Source organism: Pelodiscus sinensis, chromosome 10 (assembly GCF_052426305.1).
Source record: "Pelodiscus sinensis isolate ZL-2025 chromosome 10, ASM5242630v1, whole genome shotgun sequence".
Classification (NCBI taxonomy): domain Eukaryota; kingdom Metazoa; phylum Chordata; order Testudines; family Trionychidae; genus Pelodiscus; species Pelodiscus sinensis.
In genome coordinates, this window is record NC_143061.1 from 23,314,862 (window position 1) to 23,335,765 (window position 20,904).

At 37.6% G+C, this 20,904-nt stretch overlaps 2 protein-coding genes across 7 annotated transcripts in view; one reads left to right on the plus strand and one right to left on the minus strand.

Annotated features, from left to right (window-relative positions):
• SMC4 (structural maintenance of chromosomes 4) overlaps positions 1–15,610 on the minus strand; it is a 94,560-nt gene extending 78,950 nt beyond the window's left edge. The window contains exons 1-5 of one of the 3 annotated variants that reach the window (XM_006123439.5): positions 15,462–15,610; positions 13,187–13,382; positions 11,867–12,051; positions 11,069–11,260; positions 8,906–9,082 (exon numbers count right to left, since the gene is read on the minus strand). In XM_006123439.5, the coding sequence (XP_006123501.1) occupies positions 8,906–9,082; positions 11,069–11,260; positions 11,867–12,051; positions 13,187–13,316 (684 nt within the window). In that variant the 5' untranslated portion in view covers positions 13,317–13,382; positions 15,462–15,610. Of the gene's footprint in view, positions 1–8,905; positions 9,083–11,068; positions 11,261–11,866; positions 12,052–13,186; positions 13,418–14,979; positions 15,400–15,461 lie in introns of those variants that run through there. The other 2 variants (XM_075937823.1, XM_075937822.2) reach the window with 2 other exon arrangements.
• A 128-nt stretch (positions 15,611–15,738) lies between these two features.
• The window catches only part of IFT80 (intraflagellar transport 80), a 160,310-nt gene continuing 155,144 nt past the window's right edge, over positions 15,739–20,904 (plus strand). For 3 of the 4 annotated variants that reach the window (XM_089780798.1, XM_089780800.1, XM_075937828.2), the window contains exon 1: positions 15,739–16,375. The gene's annotated coding sequence lies outside the window, so the exon portion shown is untranslated. The remainder of the gene's footprint in view (positions 16,376–20,904) is intronic. The other variant, XM_089780799.1, reaches the window with a different exon arrangement.

Below are 20,904 nucleotides of genomic sequence, written 5' to 3' on the forward strand. Positions count from 1 at the left end.
TCAGAGGTTTTGCTCCCCGTCTCCCTGGTCTGCTGGAGACCAGCAGACCAGGGAGATGCGGAGCAAAGCCGCAGAGGACCCAGGCGGCAGGACCGCGGTGCGTCTCAGTCCCCCGCCCGCGTCTCCCTGGTCTGCTGGGGGGGGGGGGGGGGAGGGCGCGCAGCTAGTACTCCCCCCCTCCCCCAGCACACCAGGCTTTTCTCAGGACGCCTGTGGTAGAGCAGCTGGGGCGCTGCTGTTTGGTCCCGCAGCGACGCTCTGGGCGCTACTGGACCAACCCGGCAGCACCCCAGCTGCTCTGCCCCAGGCGTCCTGATTTAGCCGTTGCTCTGCTGCGGGCTTCCTGGAATCAGACGCTGATCAGTTTCAGCAGCAGCTGACTTGGGGACGCCTGGGGTTCTTAAGTTCAATCTGTATGTATGTTGGAACTGGCGTCCAGATTCAGCCTGTTGAAATTGATCAGGGGCTGATTCCAGGAAGCTCAGGGCAGAGCAACTCTGCCTCGGACTTCCTGTAGTCAGCCGCTGGTCAGTTTCAGCAGCGGCTGAATCTGGACGCCAGTTCCGACTTACATACAGATTCAACTTAAGAACAAACCTACAGTCACTATCTTGTACGTAACCCGGACACTGTCTGTACTGCCCTTAGAGCTGGGTTGCCGGAGAACAACAGCAGATCACTGAGTGCCCTACAAGGAGCAGTGCACAAGCAAGAGTGGCACTACCATACTATGCCATCCTTACTTTTGCACTGCTGCTGGGAGTGGATCTGACCTTAGGAGCTGGGCTCCTAGTCAGCAGCCATTGTAGAATTAAGGGTAGTAGTACCACAATCCTCCTTACAAATGCTTTTTGGGTCAGGACCTCTAGAATTAAAATACTGTGTATTTTTTATTTAAGTAGCTGGAATTATGAAATGTTTTTTTTATAAAATCCCCTGACAGTGAAATTGGTCAGAATGGACCTGAATTTGATATGGTCCTAAATATGACCAAACAGCCACCTTCTTAAAATTGGTAAAAGTATTGATTACTTGTTATATTCATTTGATTACAATCTAATCAAATGTTAGTCTAATTCTTTTGATTTTACTTTTATAGTGGTCATGTTTTATTGTTTAATTTAATATTAATTAAAGTTATAAAAATTTATAAATCAAATTTTATAAAGTGATACCAATTCACATTTCTTTCAGTAAGCAATGCGGGTCTACGTCGCTAAGTGGATACCAATTGGACAACATAAAAGCTCGATAAACTCCCTATACTGTAGTTAGTGTTTTGTTCACATTCCCATGGCTCAGTTTGAATTTTTTATTTCAACCTTAATTTGTAAAGTCCTGAGTTTGTAATACCTGATGTTGATACATCCATACGGTATTAATTTATTTTTTAACCATTAAATTTGGGGATATGTAATCTCTAATTAACTCCAACAAAGTTTTCTGCTCAGCAATTATTGTGTGTTATTAAATGTATATATGAAATTTACTGCAGCATGCAAATTAGATTAGGAGTAAGATGATTGATAGAACTACTTCTGTTGCAGTGATTGCATTTAATAGGTTGAGCTATTGACCTGATTCCAACTACTAGCCTGCAATCATAATTTATATTGTTTAATTACACTTAATTTCTTTAGTATAGTATATGCACAAGACTTTAATGCATTAACTATATGAAAACATGAAGAGCGTGCTGGCACTATAACTCAGTTAAAAATGGTCCAATAATAAACATTACAGTTTTTAAATTATTTATTTTCAATACATTTTAAACTCAAACTAAAACATATTTTTAAAATCTTAATTCATTCTGTACTCTGAGTAAATGCTGTAAGTTCAGAGACAATGGCCTAGGTGCCTAAACACCTTCAGATAATTTAAGACCCACTTATCAGTATAAGGGCCAAAGTTTTTCTTCATATGTGACAGATAGGGTGACATTTTTCTTCGGGTTCAATACTCAGATTTAACTATGGCATTGTAACCAGTACCTCCACTAATGCCAGTAACAAGGCCAACCCACTGTAAGTCAACTAAGTAATTATTTTCTTGGTAGCTGGACATTCATATGGTAAGTTTGCATTATCACATGCAAAGGCATATTGATTTTTCAATTTAAATTCCTTTAAAAAGGAGGTTTGCTTAATATAAAAAAAGAGACCTACCAAATGCAGGGACTATAAGGTGGGAGACTTCAGTTGCCCTTAAAAGGAAAAATTGGATTGATCAAAACAGTAGCTCCCCTTTCAGATCTTGTAGGGATCTGAAATGGCCATTTAGATAAAGCTGTCTATTTTTATGCAGAGCCCACAGTGGTACATCTCTCTTGGAATATCAATCACAGCAGAGCCAAGGTCAGGATGAGGGATATTAATCCTCAAATTTATATCCAGCTGATTCATGAAGGCATTTCATCCACTGCAAAAGGAGTTCTTGATTGAATGGGTATTTTGCATAATTGAACCCTCATGATTTACTTTTTCCCTTTTGTAGCTCCTCTGAAGTAGAGAAACAGGAATTGCTTATATAGTCAACAGCAGAAGGCAATTCTAGTAAACCTTTAGATTTGCTAGGATAAAAAAACCACATGACAGAGAGGGGAAGAGAAAGAAAGAAAGAGAGAGTTTAGGTTTTATAGAAGTATTAAATATTTTGAATTTACAGAAGAGCAGGTTTTATTAAAAAGAAGTTCAGTGACACACATACTTGAATCAGATAATTCCAGACATAATTCCATGTCTTTCCCTCTGATTGTCTGTTCTGGCCTGATTTAGCAGCTGCCATTTTGAAACACACTAGAGCTAGAAGTATTGCAAACATAAAACCTTAGATGACATAACTACTAATCTTGGGTGGAGCTTTTTGCAGCAGCCAATAAAAGTTAGGTTGGGACTGAAGCAAAAAAGGCAAGATGGTAATGAGAATTGGCAGGCCACAAAATGCTGGACCAGACACGAATGATACCTTATGAATCTGGCCCTATGACTTTTGCTGATCCAGGCAAAATCTCAAACAAGTATAATTTTCAATTCTTGAAAAAGACACTGGCCACTTAGGGTATGTCTAGTCTATATGATTCTTTCATAAGAAGCTTTTTCGAAAGAATCTTTCGAAAAAGCTTCTTTTGAAAGAGATTGTCTAGACAGCCACAATGTTTTTGAAAAAGCGATCCGCTGTTTCAAAAGAGTGCACCCAGGCAATCTTGATACTCTTCCGAAAAAGCCTACTTGTGGTCAAGAATCCCTTTTTCCGAAATAGCTCTTTTGAAAAAAGGTGTTTTTCCTTGTAAAATGAGGTTTACAGCTGTCAAAACCACTTTTATCGAAAAACCCTGTAGTCTAGACATAGCCATAGAGAACTGTCATACCAGATTTTTCATTTAATTCCATTTTCTATATTCCCACAAATGAATTGAGATGACAGATTAATCTAAGACTCTAAGGAGCTGCAAACCATTAATGGCTAACATTGTGCACTCCTTGTACTGTCTCATCTCCCTTCTTATTTCTAGTTGTTCTTCCACTATGATGTTGATTGTACTAGCAAGATATTGCTTCCATGTCTTTGCTTCTTAAAAGTAACTTGCTTCAATTTTTAAGTGCAGGTGGGCAGTAAAGGGGTAAGGTGAAGAAAGAGAGAAAAATCATTAGTGCTAGAAGTATAAATACTTTGAATATTTTTTCAAAATGGAATTTTATAATGGCAGCCACACTTAACCATAACTGTTTAACTGAGATGCTTTTTTTAAAATCAAAAAAGCTCTATCCTAGGAACTCAATCCCACACACTATGAACCCTGATAAAGTAATGCTACCTTATTCTCTCCTACACAGTTGCAAGGGAGTCTCTTACACAAGTCTCACTGCTCTGAATTTAAACTCCTACAAATTTATTATTTTCCCTGTCCCATCCTGTTGGTGCCTTTTCTTAGCTTTCTTACAAGTACGTCTCATTTACTAGTCTGCAATTTCTTCACATATGCCAAAAGGGAAAATTCAGTTGATAGAAATTATGAGGATGTTTTCGCCAGTACATCCTCAGAAGATTAAGCATTACTGGGTATGGGTCGAGAAAGAAATATAATAGGTGATAGTTATAGAACTGCTTCAGTATGTAAATAAACTATCTGAAATACACATTTTGAGAATGTAAGTACAAATGACTGACAGATGCACATTAGAAAACTTCCAGTGACATTCTAATTTGTTCAAACTGTGAAAATCAGAATTAACCTGTTACACTAATAGCTGAACTTTGTATAGGATAATTGTGTTCATAATCTAGCAGTGCTCCAATTTAAGATTTATCTTCGCCTGTTATTTACACATATTTTGAATATAATTTTGGAAGCTCTCTCAAGAACATCCTGTTCAGCTCTGAGCTAAACGTGATTCCTTAAATTTGACAAACTCAGAGTCTTTAGTTTTGGAATCCAAGTCAGAGATTGATTTTTTTTTAAAATTAAATGTGTTTTCTTGAGATTTATCAATCTGAAAGAGAACAGTTTGAATTACTAATCCTTCATTCTTGTTCTAAAAGTTAGCTAAAGGAAATGCAAAGTGTAAAGTCTTTCCACACCCATGTTTAATAAGACATTTAAATACAAACTCACAAACCACTCACTTTTCTAGTAATAAACAGGTTTGCTAATTATAAGAGTAACACTGTAAGCAAATGAAGATTTTATAATCTGAAAAGTCAGTTTCTGAACAAATTCAGTAAGTAATATGAGATGACACTGCCTGAATACAACTTAATTTTCTTTAGAACCACAGATTTTAAATCCAACAATATACAATAGGCATGTGTTAAACTTCAAAAAGTAGGACTTCTCAAACCATAAAATATTTCGGACGGGTTTTTTTTTTGAGAAATGTTTATCAGACTTGGAAATCTAATGGAAAATTCACTGACCTCTAACCAACATTAGATTTTAGAATACGGAACGTATAAAAGAGGCACCAATTATTATATCCCACTGCACTGGGTTCACTTCAGCATGAAGCATAACATTAAACACAGCAGGAGCACACTCTTGAATAAATCTGCATTTTGCTTATGAGCATTTTACATATAGGAATTAAGCTTTCATCTGGATTGAAACACATGTTATAAAGACATTAGGTAAAATTAATCCTACACACTGCTCACAAACTTGTCCTAAAAGTAGAAAAACAAACAACCCTGTTTCTTTACTGGAAGGCAAACTGCTCCCCCAACCAACTGACTGCCCCAATCCACTAAAAATATTTCCGAAAATATTTCTATGGCTCAACAGGTAAAGGGAGATTTTAATATAGTAAACTTTTGCTAACAGCACAATCTTGTCTATCCATAAGACAAAAGTACTTTGCAATTGGCTAAAAGTTTACTAGTACACTGACGTAATCAGTCTTAACAGAATTTTAGGGATTATATATTTTAAAAAAATGCTTAAATATAACTTGAAAAATCTTAGAATTAAAACTATCAAGGTTAGAAATATATATTTTAAATAAGCTGCGTAAGAGGATACGTTCAGCACATTAAGATTATTCTGGAAATTAACTGCCAGCTATTTATTGTAGGGCTGGATTTTTCCACTTTTTAGAGGAGACTGAAGTTAATTGTGTACGGAACTGAAATCTTGTAGACAACTATTAGAATTATAATCTTAATAGTGCCCCCACCCATCACTTTCTGGTCACATTCACGTGTCTTTGCCTATCCATGAGAAGTTATGTTCTCTCAAAATCCTTCTATTTAGTTCCTTCACATCCACCATCATTCCAGAAAAACTGAAGTAAACAAGATGGCACTCCGATCCCACTGCTAATCACTATCTGGAAGAGTGTCACCATCTTGAACAAGAAGTGCAGCCTCCATAAGTATAGCATGTTGTAGCCAAAACAGCAAGTCCAGAAAGACACATTAACTAAGGTTATTTTTTTAAAACCTTGCTTACAAGGGCAACGCTATAAGTTTGTATGCAGAAAAAAATTTGAGTTAATTAGCTGTCATTTACAGATTACCACCATTTTAGACCATAGATTTAAAATTTTAAAATTTTACTGAAAGAAACAGCAAGATATTGGACTTTTCTACACTCTAGCATGCTTTTATTATAAGCATTACCATGACACATTTCATTTCTGTACTATTGTATTAGATAGCCAGTGGCACATTTGAAAGGTACACCTGGACAATTTAACAGCTTACCTCCAAAATGCTAATGTTTTATAACCGTAAACTTTATTAAAAACCAAAAGTACATGGTGCTGAAGTTTAACATTGTCTCCCAGTAAAATGTTGCTAATATTCCATTGTAACTGAAGCTAGTCTTTAAATAGTTTTCAAAAGTTTAAAACCAAAATATATTTATAAAGTCTAGTTTTAGAAGGAGAATAAATTTTGCAACCAAGCTTTTAGCTCATATTAGAGGATGTAATACCCGAGTAACCTTTCTGACAAAGGCTCTTTGTTGTAAATCATACTGCGCCTACTGCCTCCCCTCCTGTCCCCAAAAACTCCCCCCCCCTTACACCACCAAAATAGGATTGCACAGAATGTAGAAAGGGTCCTTTGAAGACTGGAGGCAGAAAGGCTATTTTAGAAGTTGTACTTCAAGAGTGTTCAAAATAGCAAAGGAAAGTGGACTTGATAGAGCCATCCTAACTCACTCACATTTAACTTACTAACATTTTCAAATATAGGTTATCTATTAAAGAAAACTAAGTAGAAATAGAAGTAGTCCAAAGGTAGATATCTTTTCTATTGAGGAATACTGAATCCAATAATTAGGAAATGAATAACTAAAAGTTCACTTAATAATAATTAGGTTATATTCTGCCTTTAATTTTCATATAAACTTTTCAATCCACACTCCTTAACTCTTTAATCAATAGCAACGAGGATAGTAATATATATTTCCAACTTATACCCTGGAACGGATCCCGCAATTAAAAATAGAATTGGGCCCTCTCTTCACAATGAGCACTACTTTTTGTTATACCCTATTTAGCTGGTCAGGATTTGAGGTATTCACCACTGGAAACTGGATTCAGAAAAACATTTTTTTCATTTAAATCTTAAACAGGAATATATTAAGTCCAGTTTCAGTTATTATAGAAAAGTAGCAACACTTATGTGGAAATGTTATTTACTAATTCTCAAATTACAGCAATACATATTTTAAGTCTGTGGTCCAACTAGCTACACTCACCCAGCCAAATAGCCCAATGTGGCTAGCGGCTAGTGTGCTGGACATCACTGCTTTAAGTGCTCAATCAAATGGAGAGCCATATTTTAAAACGTCCTTGCAACAAAGTAGTTATGCTAATAATCCTTACATTTACACAAATATTTTAGCTATGATCCCCAGCACTGTCACAGTCCCCCATTGGTAGTTATCCATTCACATGCCTTTTCAGTAATGAGTATCTATTTGAAGCAGAGTTCTAGAGACATTTGAACAGGGAAATTGACTTGCTTTATTCAAAAAGGCTATTTGCACAGAAATCCCCTGCAGAGTTAACAATAGTATTTCAAGGCCAGAAAAGAAGGGAAGGGTAAAAAGGGTGGGGGAGGAGAGCCACTAATGTCAGTTATACAACATTCACTCCCTATTCCCATGATCAGATGAAAATAATGGAACTCAAACATAGTGGCTCCCACTTTGGTAGTCCAGAAAACTCGTATAATAGGTGAGTTTTTACTACTTATTGCCATTCCTACTTATAGCAACTTCAACAGAAATAACAGTACAAATAATACAATCTTTCGAGTTTAATTTTCAGCCCTGCTGGGGGCAAATCTTTTCTTATCTAATTATAAAGTACAACACTGAAGTTAGAGAGACAAAATGCTAACTAATATGGAGATTCCAAATAGATATCCCTCTTTTAGCAGGTGGTTATTATAGGAAGGACTGCTACAAGCAAAGGAAGTTGAACAAACCCAGTGATCTATCTAGTTTGTTTTGTGATGGAAGGGTAAAACTGGAAACTCCTTTGGCAAAAATGATAGACCTGATGTATAATCTATACCTCAATTATAACAGCTAAGTTATTCTATGAAATTCATTTACATACATGAAGTCTCAGAGCAGATTCCTGAACCATTCAAGTAAATCATTTTATACGAGATTATTTCTAAACTTGGGTAAACGTGCAAAATTATTTTTTTTTAAAGCAGAGTATTATGTACATTTTCTACATGTATATTTTACTGAACTGACAAGCTAAATATGGTTTACCTAAACATCCAATTTTTTTGAACTGGGAAGCCCTGTATGATTTTGCAGGCTTAAATGGTGATGTAGAACACCAGCCCATTCACCTTTGAACCAGGAAGTGAAAGTAAGAATTACAGGAATGGTAAATTCTCTATAAAAAAACCATTTTTTAAAAAGCTTGGATAAGCGTTTGATGTAAGCTTTACTTACTTCATTGTGCAAGGCTAATTTATGTACCCAAATACTTTACACTGCATAGACAAATCTCTCAGTATTTCACATTAGAATTAACTCAGTATTGATACATCATACCGAAAGGACAAACTAGTTGCTGAATCTCTGCCACGCTTAAGCAGCACAATAATATTGGGGTTAAGATTTACATTACTACACCAATATTTACGTGCTGCTAGGGCGGAACAAGTATAGCAATTCTTCTATTCATCCAAATTTCAGGAACACGCTTGGCAGCACAAACCTTTGGACTAGAAGTATCTTCAGCTGTTTCTCTTCCTTAAATTTCCAAAGCAGCAAATAATGATTCGCATTTTTGCTAAAGCATGCAAACCATGATGTGCTGCTAGAGTACTTTAAGGTCTCAAATATAAGGCTCAAAATACCTAGACAGATTTACTTTGTTAGGAGGTCAAGAAAAGTTATATTTTTAGACTCATAACTAACAAGACTTACTTGTAAAATTAAGAATCTATTATGGTCCAGGTCAATCCCATGGCTTCGAAGCAGAATACCAACATCTTTGAATGTTTTCTTCTTTCCACTGATGTGATAGACAGAAGAATTATCTCTGTAGGCAGTTCTAGATACGCAGAAATTGCTGTTGGGAATGACTTCATAATCATCCCCTTCCTGTTTTGAGGAAAAAACAAAACCAGAAAAACAATTGTTAGTATTAAGTCACAAGCTTACTTCAAATTTTATAGTTAAGTGCAATTTTACCCTCATGTTCAGGCTTTTACAAGGCAACTGTACCCTACTTCCCAGTTCTATTGAAGCATAATAAATCTCAAAGCATGTACACATCACTAAACATGCAACATTTTTGCTTCCAAAAAACAACATAGAAGAACTCTATAGAGTTTAAATTGAGTGGGCCTTAATTTTATGCCTCTTCCTCCTCTCATCCTAGCTACTGCTTTAAAAGACCATAGTCTCTGTTTAGCATCTAATGGCAGATTATTTTCTGACTACAGTCTCCATGCTTATTGAAAAAGAAAAACCTTGTGCAAATTCAGAGAGGCTACTTCTTTTAAACTTTATATTAGGAAGCCTTGAGTGTTTTAACAAATTGCTGTCTTATTTTTGACTAACGTAAAGCTTTTTTTTTTTTAAACCAGGGCTAGAAAAAAATTGTTACTTCAGCTAAGTTCTTCTGAAGCTATGATACAAATAAAAGATACAAAGACATAGTAAAAACAGACATATTGAACAAGTGTGTACATCAACATGTCCGTTTTTGTCATGTGTCTCATACATAATGTTTTTGTAGCTGGTCAAAAGATCTTTGCTTTACCCGAAAGCAACTTGATGTCAGTTTTACTGTACTTTTAAAAAAGAAGTTTTAAAGAAACATGCATCAGATAAAATTTTAGGAAGTGGTCTACCACTAAAATGGAATAGCCCCCTCCCCCCAAAATAAAATCCATTTACAAGTTGCTTTACTTCATGAAATTAGCTTGTAGATATTATGCAGATACAAAGGAAAGCCACAATAAATTTAAATATTGGAGAATACTATTACATAAGACAAATAAAATATTTACTTTTATTTATACATTGTTTAATTCAGACAAACAGTGCTTCAACTAAAAATGCATTAAGAGTGTTTTTACAATACCCTTGCCTGGAATCATATTCTGCTAATCTATTAACTAAAATCTTGTGACTTTCAAGAAGCTTTTTATGATTTACATCAGAGGGCAAGTACTCCTCCCCTTTTTTATTTCTTCAATTGCATGCACAAAATAATCCCAAACAACATTTTTTGGACAATTACTACATGAACAATGTTGAAAAAAATTATTGAAAAATGTCAGAATGCTTTAAGTAAAAGCTATACATAACAATAAATCAACAATACTATATAAAAAGACCATATTAAGTAAAGAGGAACACAAAATAGATGTCTTAAATATTTATTTTTCTCTTTTGGTTGAAATAAATGTCAGTTCAATTTCTTATCCTTAATATTTCAGAAAATGTTTAGTCTTACTGGGTGAAAATCTTATGATTGCTTAAATTGATAACGTACTGTAAAAATAGCATCTGCATATTATAAGAAAAATTTAAGCTACTGTTAGTTGATATTGAAGAAGTAAATATCTAAGAAAGATAGGTGTAAAAATTTAGTTTTTAAATCCTTAAATCTTAAAAAAAAAATCTGTGTAATGCATGTTACAATTTAGAACACGTCTACCTGGTCTCAGAGAGATAAAATAAAGTATTAATGAAATCAGTTGCATGAAATCCTAAAAGTGTCTTTTTTTTTTTTTTTTTAAAAAGAACATTTCTAATATGACCTGTTGGTAGAATATATTTCTTAACTTTAAAATAATGTATTAGCAAACACTGGTCATCCAGAAGTTCTACTGAAAAGTTGTGTCTACTCAAAGTGGAAAGTAAGCACTACAAAGAAACAAATCTGCTTGAAATTGTATACTTTTTCAGCCAGTTAGTTTGAGGCATTCTACTTCATAAAGGTGAATGGATCACACGGGCAAGTTTTTCCATCCCAAGTTCCACTTTAATAAAGAGATTAAAATGTTAAATTCCCAAATCCTTAAAAAAGGGGAAAGCCTCAGTATGGTATTTATTTAAAAACTGAAGACTACGTACCTTGTCAATGATCTTTTGAAAGTGAACTTCAACAGTACAACTCTGTATGTTTTTGTGTTCATCAGAATTATGGATCAGCACAGAGAGCTTTTTGGATCTGATTTTTTGTGCCCGATACCCAAATACAAAGAGCATTGAATCAATGACATTGGATTTTCCACTGCCATTTGGTCCAATAATACAAGAAAAACGCTGCATAAGAGAAAGAAACAACATTCAAATTTACAATAGACACTAGCTAATTTGCTTCATCTACTTCATTTGTGGACAGCTTAAAATACTGTTATTTCTACTGCAGGAAATTGCAGACTATTGGGAAGCTTAGTTTTTACTGCCAAGGGGGAGAAAAGAGTACAACCTATTCAAAACACACCTCCGGTGAGCTCAGATTTCGAAGTTTTATCCTGCAGACTCAGAAAGCTATATTGTACCCAATAAGCATGGTTTATAAAGAAACAAGTTCATAATTAACCACATAATTTGTGTTTATTTATGATTTAACCCTTTAACGTTGTTCAGTAAATCAAATAAAGCAAAGAAGATATATACTTAAGTTGTGGTTTACTTCTAATTCAAGCATGGCACAGTATCAAAAACTTAAACTTTGCCTGTAAGTAATTTATTATTCTTTAAATAAAATATAAGTATCGTCCTTAAAGCAATTCTCACTTTTCTGTATTAAATATTTAAAATATAAAGTTATTTGCAGATAAATTGTGTTCACAGTACTGTAAGGAGTACTAGACACACAACAAAATGCTACTTCAGTTTAGAAGTTGCTTGAAATAGAAAAAATACCTTATGAAAAGGTCCCAGAATTTGCTCTCCTGCGTAGGATTTGAAGTTCTGGTTTACAATATGAGTTATCATGAGGCGAGGAGCTCCAGCTTCATTGGTCATTGCTGGAGGTGGGGGAGGAGAGATGCTACTCAAAATCTCTTCTAAACTTCGATTATCAAGTTCCCCATTTCCATTTGAGTCAGCTAAAGTCATTCAAAATAAAAAGAAAGAAAACTATGTGTCTCAATGACGAGAGAGACCTTCTAAATGCCTATTTCAAGTAGAAAGTGTAAAATTTGCTTCTAAGCAAACTAAAAATCTATACTTTCACTTTAAATTATTAAAACTGAACGTAAGTGGAGTTAAAGCACCTTTCTTACAAAGAGCTATTTTTTTTAGAAAGTATCTACTTTAGATATTTATGATGCCCCATTCTCTTCACTAGTAGGGTTTACTCTTTGATTACATAATTCTTATTCTAAACACTTTACAAGGCAGGATGCAATAACAATAGTTACATTTTAAAAAGCCTATAAATCCCTACAAATGGACAAAGTCTTTCTAATTAATAACTGGACAGCCACATTTCAGGCATGCTCACACACACTGTAAGGAGGAGGAGATGTGGGGACTGCTGAACAATGCCCTGAAAACTGTAATGACAGCACAACTCATTCTTGAAAGGCAGGAAGTTTGTTACGAAAACAAACTGGCCCCTTGGTTTTCAATTATAGTTTTAAGTAAAACCATTTTTCAACTGTTAAAAGCAACTTTTTCTTTAAGTAGACAACTATTGACATCACTTTCCACATATTAACCATTTATCAAACATGTTACTAAAATAACATCACATACATGGCTACCTGAAAGGTTTTTTTTGTAAACAGATATTTCCAGCAGAAAATCAACTAACAAATTTTATGTAGGGTATAATTGCTTAAAAGTCATTATTTGAAGAATGTAAAGTAGTTGCCACATACTCTAACCCCAGATAAATCCCACAATATGGGATTTCATGTAGCTAAAATAATCCTGCTATCACAATTGTAAGACAATGTAGTAAGAATATGAAATCTAGGCTTAGTTGGAAGAAACATTGCTACAACAGCATTTTTACCTAAACTAAAGCACCAATGCAAACTCCTTAACTCTTTCAAAACCATATTTGCAGTTTTAAAATCAAATTTAAATTAAATTTGTCAAAATAAAATTACAATATCCCTTCCTAGAAAGAAGCTGAATCTGAACTGCAGCAGCCCTAAGTTCAGCAAGCTCCTATCAAGACACATCATCACTAGATTTATATGCAGGGTACATCAGAATCATATCAACACTTACCTTGCTGAGATGCTTCACTGAGGCTTGTGTCAGCTTCTTTTCCCACTTCCATATCACTGGTGGGTTCCTCCAAGGGTTCTTTCCCTTTTTGACGGGCTGCAGTGGAGGTTTTGGTGCTCTTGCTTGGCATGCTTTCTGCTGGCCGTTCCCCTCCGATTCCAAGCAATCAAACTACCCAAGGGATATGTCTCCTTTGCTAACACAAACAAGAAAAACCCCATGACCCAAGTGCTGGGCGTATCACCCGTTAAGGGCTATGACTGTGCATGTGTCTCCAAATGACTACTAAGAAGCTAAAATCCAAATGAATTTCAAAAATACTCAGGATTTCAAACAAAAACTAAAAAACAGCTTAGTTACCATTATTTTAAAGTTCCTTTAAAAGTTAGCTTTATCGCCCTGACTTATTTAAGTAAGGACATCCATCTACTGATATCCACATTCTGATGTGGCAACATGAAAACATAACATATAAATTCAAATAAAGAAAAATTATGACAGGTGTTATTTCAGAAATAAACACTGAATGAACAGGCCACGCAGATATATATACTTGAAGTACATATTTTATAGTATACACATCCCTCCTAAAGATTTTCTACCAAGAATTTTCAGTAACCCTATCTAATAATATTGAAATACTATTTCCAATGTATAGACAGTCTCTAGTCCAAAGGACATACTGAAATGTTTGTCTGCTAGAAATGCAGCTAAATGCTCACACTTAAAAGCAGCACACCAAATGAAAAGCAAATTAAATATCAAACAGATTTGATGTTAATGCTTGATCAAGAAAAACAACAGTAAAAAAGTCCATCACAGAACATATTGGCAGGTGCCACCCCCCGCCCCCAAGAATAAAAGGTAGTTCAGGAGAAAGATGAAAACCAAGAAACCTGAAGTAGTAAAATATTCTCCCCCAAAGTCTAAATTACTCTATCACAGCAAGTGGTGGATTTAGCTTGGAAAAAAGCAGGCAAGAAAGTTTATGACATGGTTGGAAAGTCATCTTATAATGGGTGACAATCATTTGACATTTTCAGTCCATCCCCCACCCCGAGTCTTTCATTTGGGATGGAGAAAGGGGATCCCATGAAGAAGTGTAAAGATAGAAGATGAATTCATTTTAAGGCAATTTGAGTATATGCTACCTCCATTTTTTATAATAAATTCTACAGATGTTTTTACACTTATTGAAATTGAATAGCATAAACATACAAAAATATTGAAAATAGATTGAGAGTAATTTACAACATAACTGTAATAATCTTTTAAATCTGAGTTCCCCAGCATCTTAATCTGGATCATCTTGCCAAACATGAATAACTAACTAGTTACTCCCTGATAATCTAATAAGTATTTATGCTCAAACCCAAAGCCCTGACATTTAAAAAAAATAAAAAATGTGTTTCTTAAAAGCAACACTTAATGACCTGCAATTAAGTGTAAGTCTCACTTCGACAGGGAATTTTAAAGACGACTCCCCATTTGGAAGAGATTCAATTTCAGGGCAATAACTGATGTCAGCGAGAAGAGACTGTGCTGTACATCTCCCTGAGAATTGTTTTGAAATCAACCAGTCATCCTAAGCTCCCCACAGCCCCTTGTTCTGAATCTATAGGAGTTTCCCCAGAGTATAGTTGAAAATAAAATTATAAACAAGTCCTTAGTCTAAAGACAGTTTAAAAACCAGGCCTCTGAAGTTCTCAAGAAACTATATCACAAACTTGTTACTGTGCCCCTTCCAGTGACTGGTATCTGATGAATAGGTCCCCATAGGTACATAAGGATACAACGGGGAATCCACTCTGTTCCATAGATTGCAGTGAACCCCCCCATGATTTGCTAGATATAATCCTGGTGGAGAGGTCGCCGCCCGGGGGCCAGAATCACATCTCTTCTATACGGTGAGGAGTCCTCGGGCAGGGCAAATTACAATGGGGTGGTACGACAGTCGCCCCACCCCGCGGGGCTGCAGGTTACAGAAGTGGGAAAAGGAGCCGCCGTCTTTCGCTCTCCCGAAGGGGTGGGGGGGAATGGAAAAGAAACGGAGGGGGAAATTAAGACCACCGCCCCTGCTCCCGCCAAGGCAGCTTACGTAGGAAATCTACAGCTTTCCCCCTGGCAGGCTCCATAGGGAGGTTCCCCAGCTCCAGTTACAGGGAAGCGAGCCCCCCAGCTCCACCTGTCCCCAAATTATTAGGTACTTTGCTGGAAGCGCTGCTGGTCGAGCCGCCCCAAGCCTCGCAGTCCTGTCAGCGGGCAGAGCTAGTACCTGGGACGCGGAGCAGGCGGCCAGCTACCCCGCCAAGATTTCGGATGACGCTGGCTCTGGAGAGTGCGGCTCTTGCCTGCTGCAGCTTGGCGGCTTCTACACTCGAAAATGGCGCCCAAACGCTAAACTCGAACCGAAATTCGTTAGAAACGCGCGAAGCATGCTGGGTACAGAGGGGGACGGCCCTCGGCCTCCCACAGGTTTGAAAGGAGGAAAAAAGTCCTCCGGCGCCATATTGTTTTCCGTTATTGCGCGGAGCAGGGTACTAATAGAATAAAACCATTTACATTGTTTTGGTATTTTTTTTAATTTAAAGCAAACTAAAAGACCGTTATTGAAAGGTGCCTAAACGGGGAAAAATCCTACAAATTTAAATCAGACGATGGATTAACGGGAGGAGCTCGGTTGCTTAGTAACTGCCTGAGGCGATAGCGGACGAAATTTAACAAGATTTAAAAAAACTAACAAAGAACATTTAATATTTTTAAAAGATATTAACAGACGGGTGCGGTGACGTCAGCGACTTGTCACCTGGTTTGGGAGGGTCCGTTAGGTGGAGGGGGGAAGTACGGAAGTCTCGCGCGGGGATACGCGCAGGAATGTCGCGGGAAGTCGCTATAGAGACAGCGCAGCTTCTCTGCGGGAGTGGCTAGCAGCGCGGAGAGGAGTGAGACTAGTAAGTGGTCTCGTTGAGTTCCCTCATTCCCTCCCCCCCGCGTCAGGAGTTCTTGGTCAGCCTGAACTGGGGAGGAGGAAGTTTGTCAAATCCGTGAGGGGCTGGGAGCTGCCTACGGCTGGGAGTGACTACTAGCCGGAGCACCAGCGACAGGATCCTGCTCTGGAGAGGGTTCTCCACGCCCTCCGCTCTCCCAACCGGATTTAGACCCCTTAGACGGACCAGCTTCATTGGACAGGTAAATTGATAAGAGGGGGAAGCCCTTCCAGCTCTCCCTTTAACTGGGCTGGGAGTGACTATTAGCCGGAGCACCAGCGACACAGGAACAATCTTTATAGTGGGGCTGCTGAAAGCTATTGAAACAAACTAAATTCCGTATAAAACGAAAGCTACTTCAAGGAGATATAGCATTACCCTTAATTCCAGCATTTATACCCTGTCCTGGGAAAGTGGAAGGAGAAGCCCTCTAACCTTGTAATGCAACGGACTGGAGAGGCAGCCCATAACTTCTATGGGGAAACTGGGAGGGAGGAGCCTCGCCAAGAAAGAGCTAAGGGAACAGTTTATCCTAGTTTGTGTTACGCGATCCCCCACAGCCTGCCTTGAAGGAAGGGAACGGTAGAATTGCTGATCTCTCTCCCGTGGTGTCAAACCAGTTCTAAAGCAGTGGCCACTGTAGTCTGCTCTTACTACATTTAAAAGGCAGAACCACAAGGGGGTAGGTGCAGAACCTGGTGCAAGCCAGGACTCAGCAGTTCCGGCTCACTCCAGGTCCCTGACTTTTGCCTCTTTCCGCCCCCTCCCACTTACTGTGGAGACAGTGCTGGGGGAGGAAACTGGCTTTTCAGGACCTGAAAAAGGCTGGGTAAATCTAGTGTAATGTGGAACATGGAATATGTTGAAGAGTGGGATTAAGGAGCTATGTAAGGGGGTTTATGTGGGTTATTATAGGTACAGGACTCTGCCTGGGGCATAATGAAATGAAGTTGTGCAGGAGGCAGGACTGTGGGGGAAAGCATGTAAAACACTGAGCTCTGTAGTGGGGCCAACGGTGGATAAAATATTGCTGGTATCTCTCTGAACAATTGTTGCTATTAATAAGTTTCTTTTTAATAACAAAAACATTGTTAGAGTTTAGGATAGGGATGTTAAATGATTACAGTTAACTGGTGGGGGTTGCCCCAGCCCATCTGGAGCAGCCCCACCCATGCTCATTTAATTGGTTAACTGGTTAAACATAAATGGGGTTTTACATCCTTAGTTCAGGATACTCAAATGAAAAATCTTACAAATACCAAAAAAAGGACTAGTTAAAGCAACATTCTTTCATAATTATTAATGTCTATTAGGGTAATGTTAACTTGTGGGTAATCAGCTAGTCAAGTAGTCAGTGGAAATTCCATTGACTAGTCAATAAGGAGAAAAACTGCAGAGCCGTACTGCGGCTTTGCCTTTTAAATGTATTAAAAGCTGCTGGGCTCTTAATACATTTAAAAAGCAGAGGTGCAGCAAGGGGGACTAGGAGCAAGCTGGGAATCAGCTCTGCCTCTGCCTCTGCCTCCTGTGCTCTTCCTCCCCCCCTTCTTCTTTCACCTTCCCCACCCCTGATGCCTCTCTAATAGAAGCAGCAAGGGTGCGGGGAAGTGACCATATGCTTATCAGGTAGTCAACTAGTCGCTTACATCCACAATGTCTATTGTCCTATAATTCAAATGCAATCACAGACATACCATTTGCGTAACACAAACTTCCTTGCTTGATTATTTAGAGAGAAAATTAAATATGGCAGTCTTAAAAAAATTAGGGTTTGATAAAATACATTGTGAATGTATGGTGACTTTTTGTGTATTTAGAGATCTATCACATATTTAGACCTAAAATACCAGGCTGCACAAAGATGAGACGGTTTAAGGAGCCAATTCGGAGAGGCACCTTCTACTGAGTCCTCTCCGCTCCAAGTACCTAATGGGATTAGGATTTAAATTAGTTTGTCATGATATTGCAAAATCTCACTAGACAGAATCCTTTGTCACTAAGGGGAGAGGGTATAAAACTATTCTATTCATTAATTGGAGGCTTCAAATCATGCTCACATTCTAAATTTTGACCCTGGCTATATTAAGACTTGGTCTCTGTAGACAGAAAAGTGTTATTTGGACATTAAAAAAGCCTACAGTAGGTAATTTTTAGATTTTATGATTATAAAGAATACCACCTGAATGAAAAATAATCTGAATTAATGAAGTGCTAACTTCCTGCTTCTGCAAATGGGCCACCTAAAACAGCAGTATACAGATATGAACTAGCACATTCATTTACGTATCAGCGGGAAGCTAAAGGAAAGATCAGACTAACACAACTACCTCTCTATTACTTTCAACATAGAGGGGAAGCTGCATTCGTATGTGACTGCAAAAACAGTGATACGTTCTATGGCGTCTTAAAGATTAACACAGTGGTCCCCAATCTTTTGGGACTGCCGCGTGCCCGGGGTGGGGGCCGCCCATGCGCCGCGCACCTGGAGGTGCAAGAATGGCTTGGGCAGGCCCTGGTCACTCGACAGGCGCACATAAATGCCCTTGTGGGCGCCATGGCGCCTGCGGGCACCGCATTGGGGACCAGTGAACACATTTCTTCATGCATAAGCTTTTGTGGCCAAATAAATCTGTTAGACTTTAAATTGCCACTGGGCTCCTTGCTGTCTCTTCATCTAAGTGGTGAGACACCCTAATGCTGTCAGGCACTATTATTAACTGTTTCTATGATGATCTTTTTATCAGACACCTTCAGATAGTGTTGCTGATGAGAAGAGAATTCAAGCCCATTCCTCCCCTTCCATTAAAATCCTCTTCATCCTTGCTTTACAGTGTTAGAGGAAAGAAAAGATACATCCTCCTTCTCTGAGCCAAAAGCCTCAAGCCTTTAAGATATCTTTTATTGTTCATTGTACTTAACGTTTGCTTGTGTCTGGGTTAAATTCAAAGTTGTAGTGACTAACAGTGGTATCTAAATACTATACACTGCCCTCTGAAAGTTTTTGGTGGTCTCAATCAACATGCCCTTTAATTTTTTTCCCATCCACATGTGATTTTTTTTTTTCCAGCCTGGTACAGAATAATTGTATGTGCATCGAGGCATGTACACAACCAGTAGAAACAAAAGCCAGCTGTGAGCACTCTTGCTAACCAGCTAGGTAACATTTGAATTTCTCCTGAGCAGTCACACAAACACATAGGGAACACTGGTCTCAGTCCAGTTCCTAATGAATAAATGTGCATAGTACCATTTGTGGGTTTTATGATAACTAACATCTTTTTTAAAAAGAAAAGGTGGGTGAGAACATCTTTTATTGGACCAACTTATGTCAGTGAGAGAGACAAGCTTTGGAGTTTGTGCCATACTCAAACAAATGTCTACTGAGCTTGTGCAACAGTTTTGAGGTTCATAACTTGATCAGACTTGGGTAAATTTTCATGAGGGTGGCAAATGTCACATCCCTGACACCAAGGAAATACCTTATCCACCCAAATGTCAAATCCTTGCCTGAAAGCATAGAGGTAATAGAGCTTCTAGACAAAACATTTGTAGTATTATTTTAAACGTGGACAAAATAACATTTATCTCATAGTTTCATTCTTGGAAATGGCTAAATGGTTCTAATTAAAACTTTATTTAAAAAAAAAATCTGAGGCAGATACCTAGGATGGAAAATTTTAGTCCCTTAGTGTCCAATCAGTTCTGAAACAGTAGCCGCTATAGTGGCTATAGCTATAGCGAACTAGCTACACTCAACCGGCCAAATAGCCACACGTGGCTAGTGACTAGAGTGTTGGACACCATGGCTTTAGTCGGTATAGTTAAAGTTTGGCAAGTTGTAAGCAACTGAAAACAAGATCTTAGTGGGAAGCTTTCAGGAAGTATTAGCAGCAATTATCCTTACCCTGTATTGACAAGGCATGATATCTTTATACTCTGGTTTCTCTCTCTGATTTTTCTTGCATTTAGGTGGTTTGTGATTCCAGACCATTCATAAAGATGATTCTGCAAGCCTAATGTCAGAGTATTCTCTAAGGTTGCACAATTTCAACATAAATTATTACAGTTAAGCAGTTCTAGTATCACTTGTTCTTTAAATGGCTTAGTATGTTCACTTTAATTATCTCCCTTTCCACACTGTAGATGCACATAGCATTTTCTCCTGCCAATGTTGTCCCTGCCCACTGTGGTACCCATTGCATAATTCTGAACATAATTCTCTTAAGCAGGTGCATAGCATGGAAGAAATCCTATATTTAGAAGCATATTGTATTTTAAGCATATGCAATATGTGCGTATTTTGGACCAGATCATCAGTTGTTGTAAATAAACATAACCCAGTTAAAGTCAGTATAGACACTGTTTATTTAAACCAGCTGAAGTTTTGGTCAAATATGCAATTTAATAATTATATCGGAGCGAGAGAGGCTTAAATCATTTTCTTTATTAGTCTGCCAGTTTATTCCAGTGATAGATTTTTTTGTTGTTCTGTACTGCCCATGGAAAGGTGCATACATATTTGTATGAACATGACAATGACTAGCTATGGTGTCTTAAGTTCAACTTGCCTCAGCTGGCATGTGATCAAGATTCATCACTGAATTTGGTCCACTAGTTTGGATCATTAGCTTTTCTTCCCCAAATTAGAGTACTAGTGAGGCATGCGACATGAACATTAATCAATGCCCCCAAGTAGTCAAGAATTACCACCAAACCTATTGCCTATAGCTG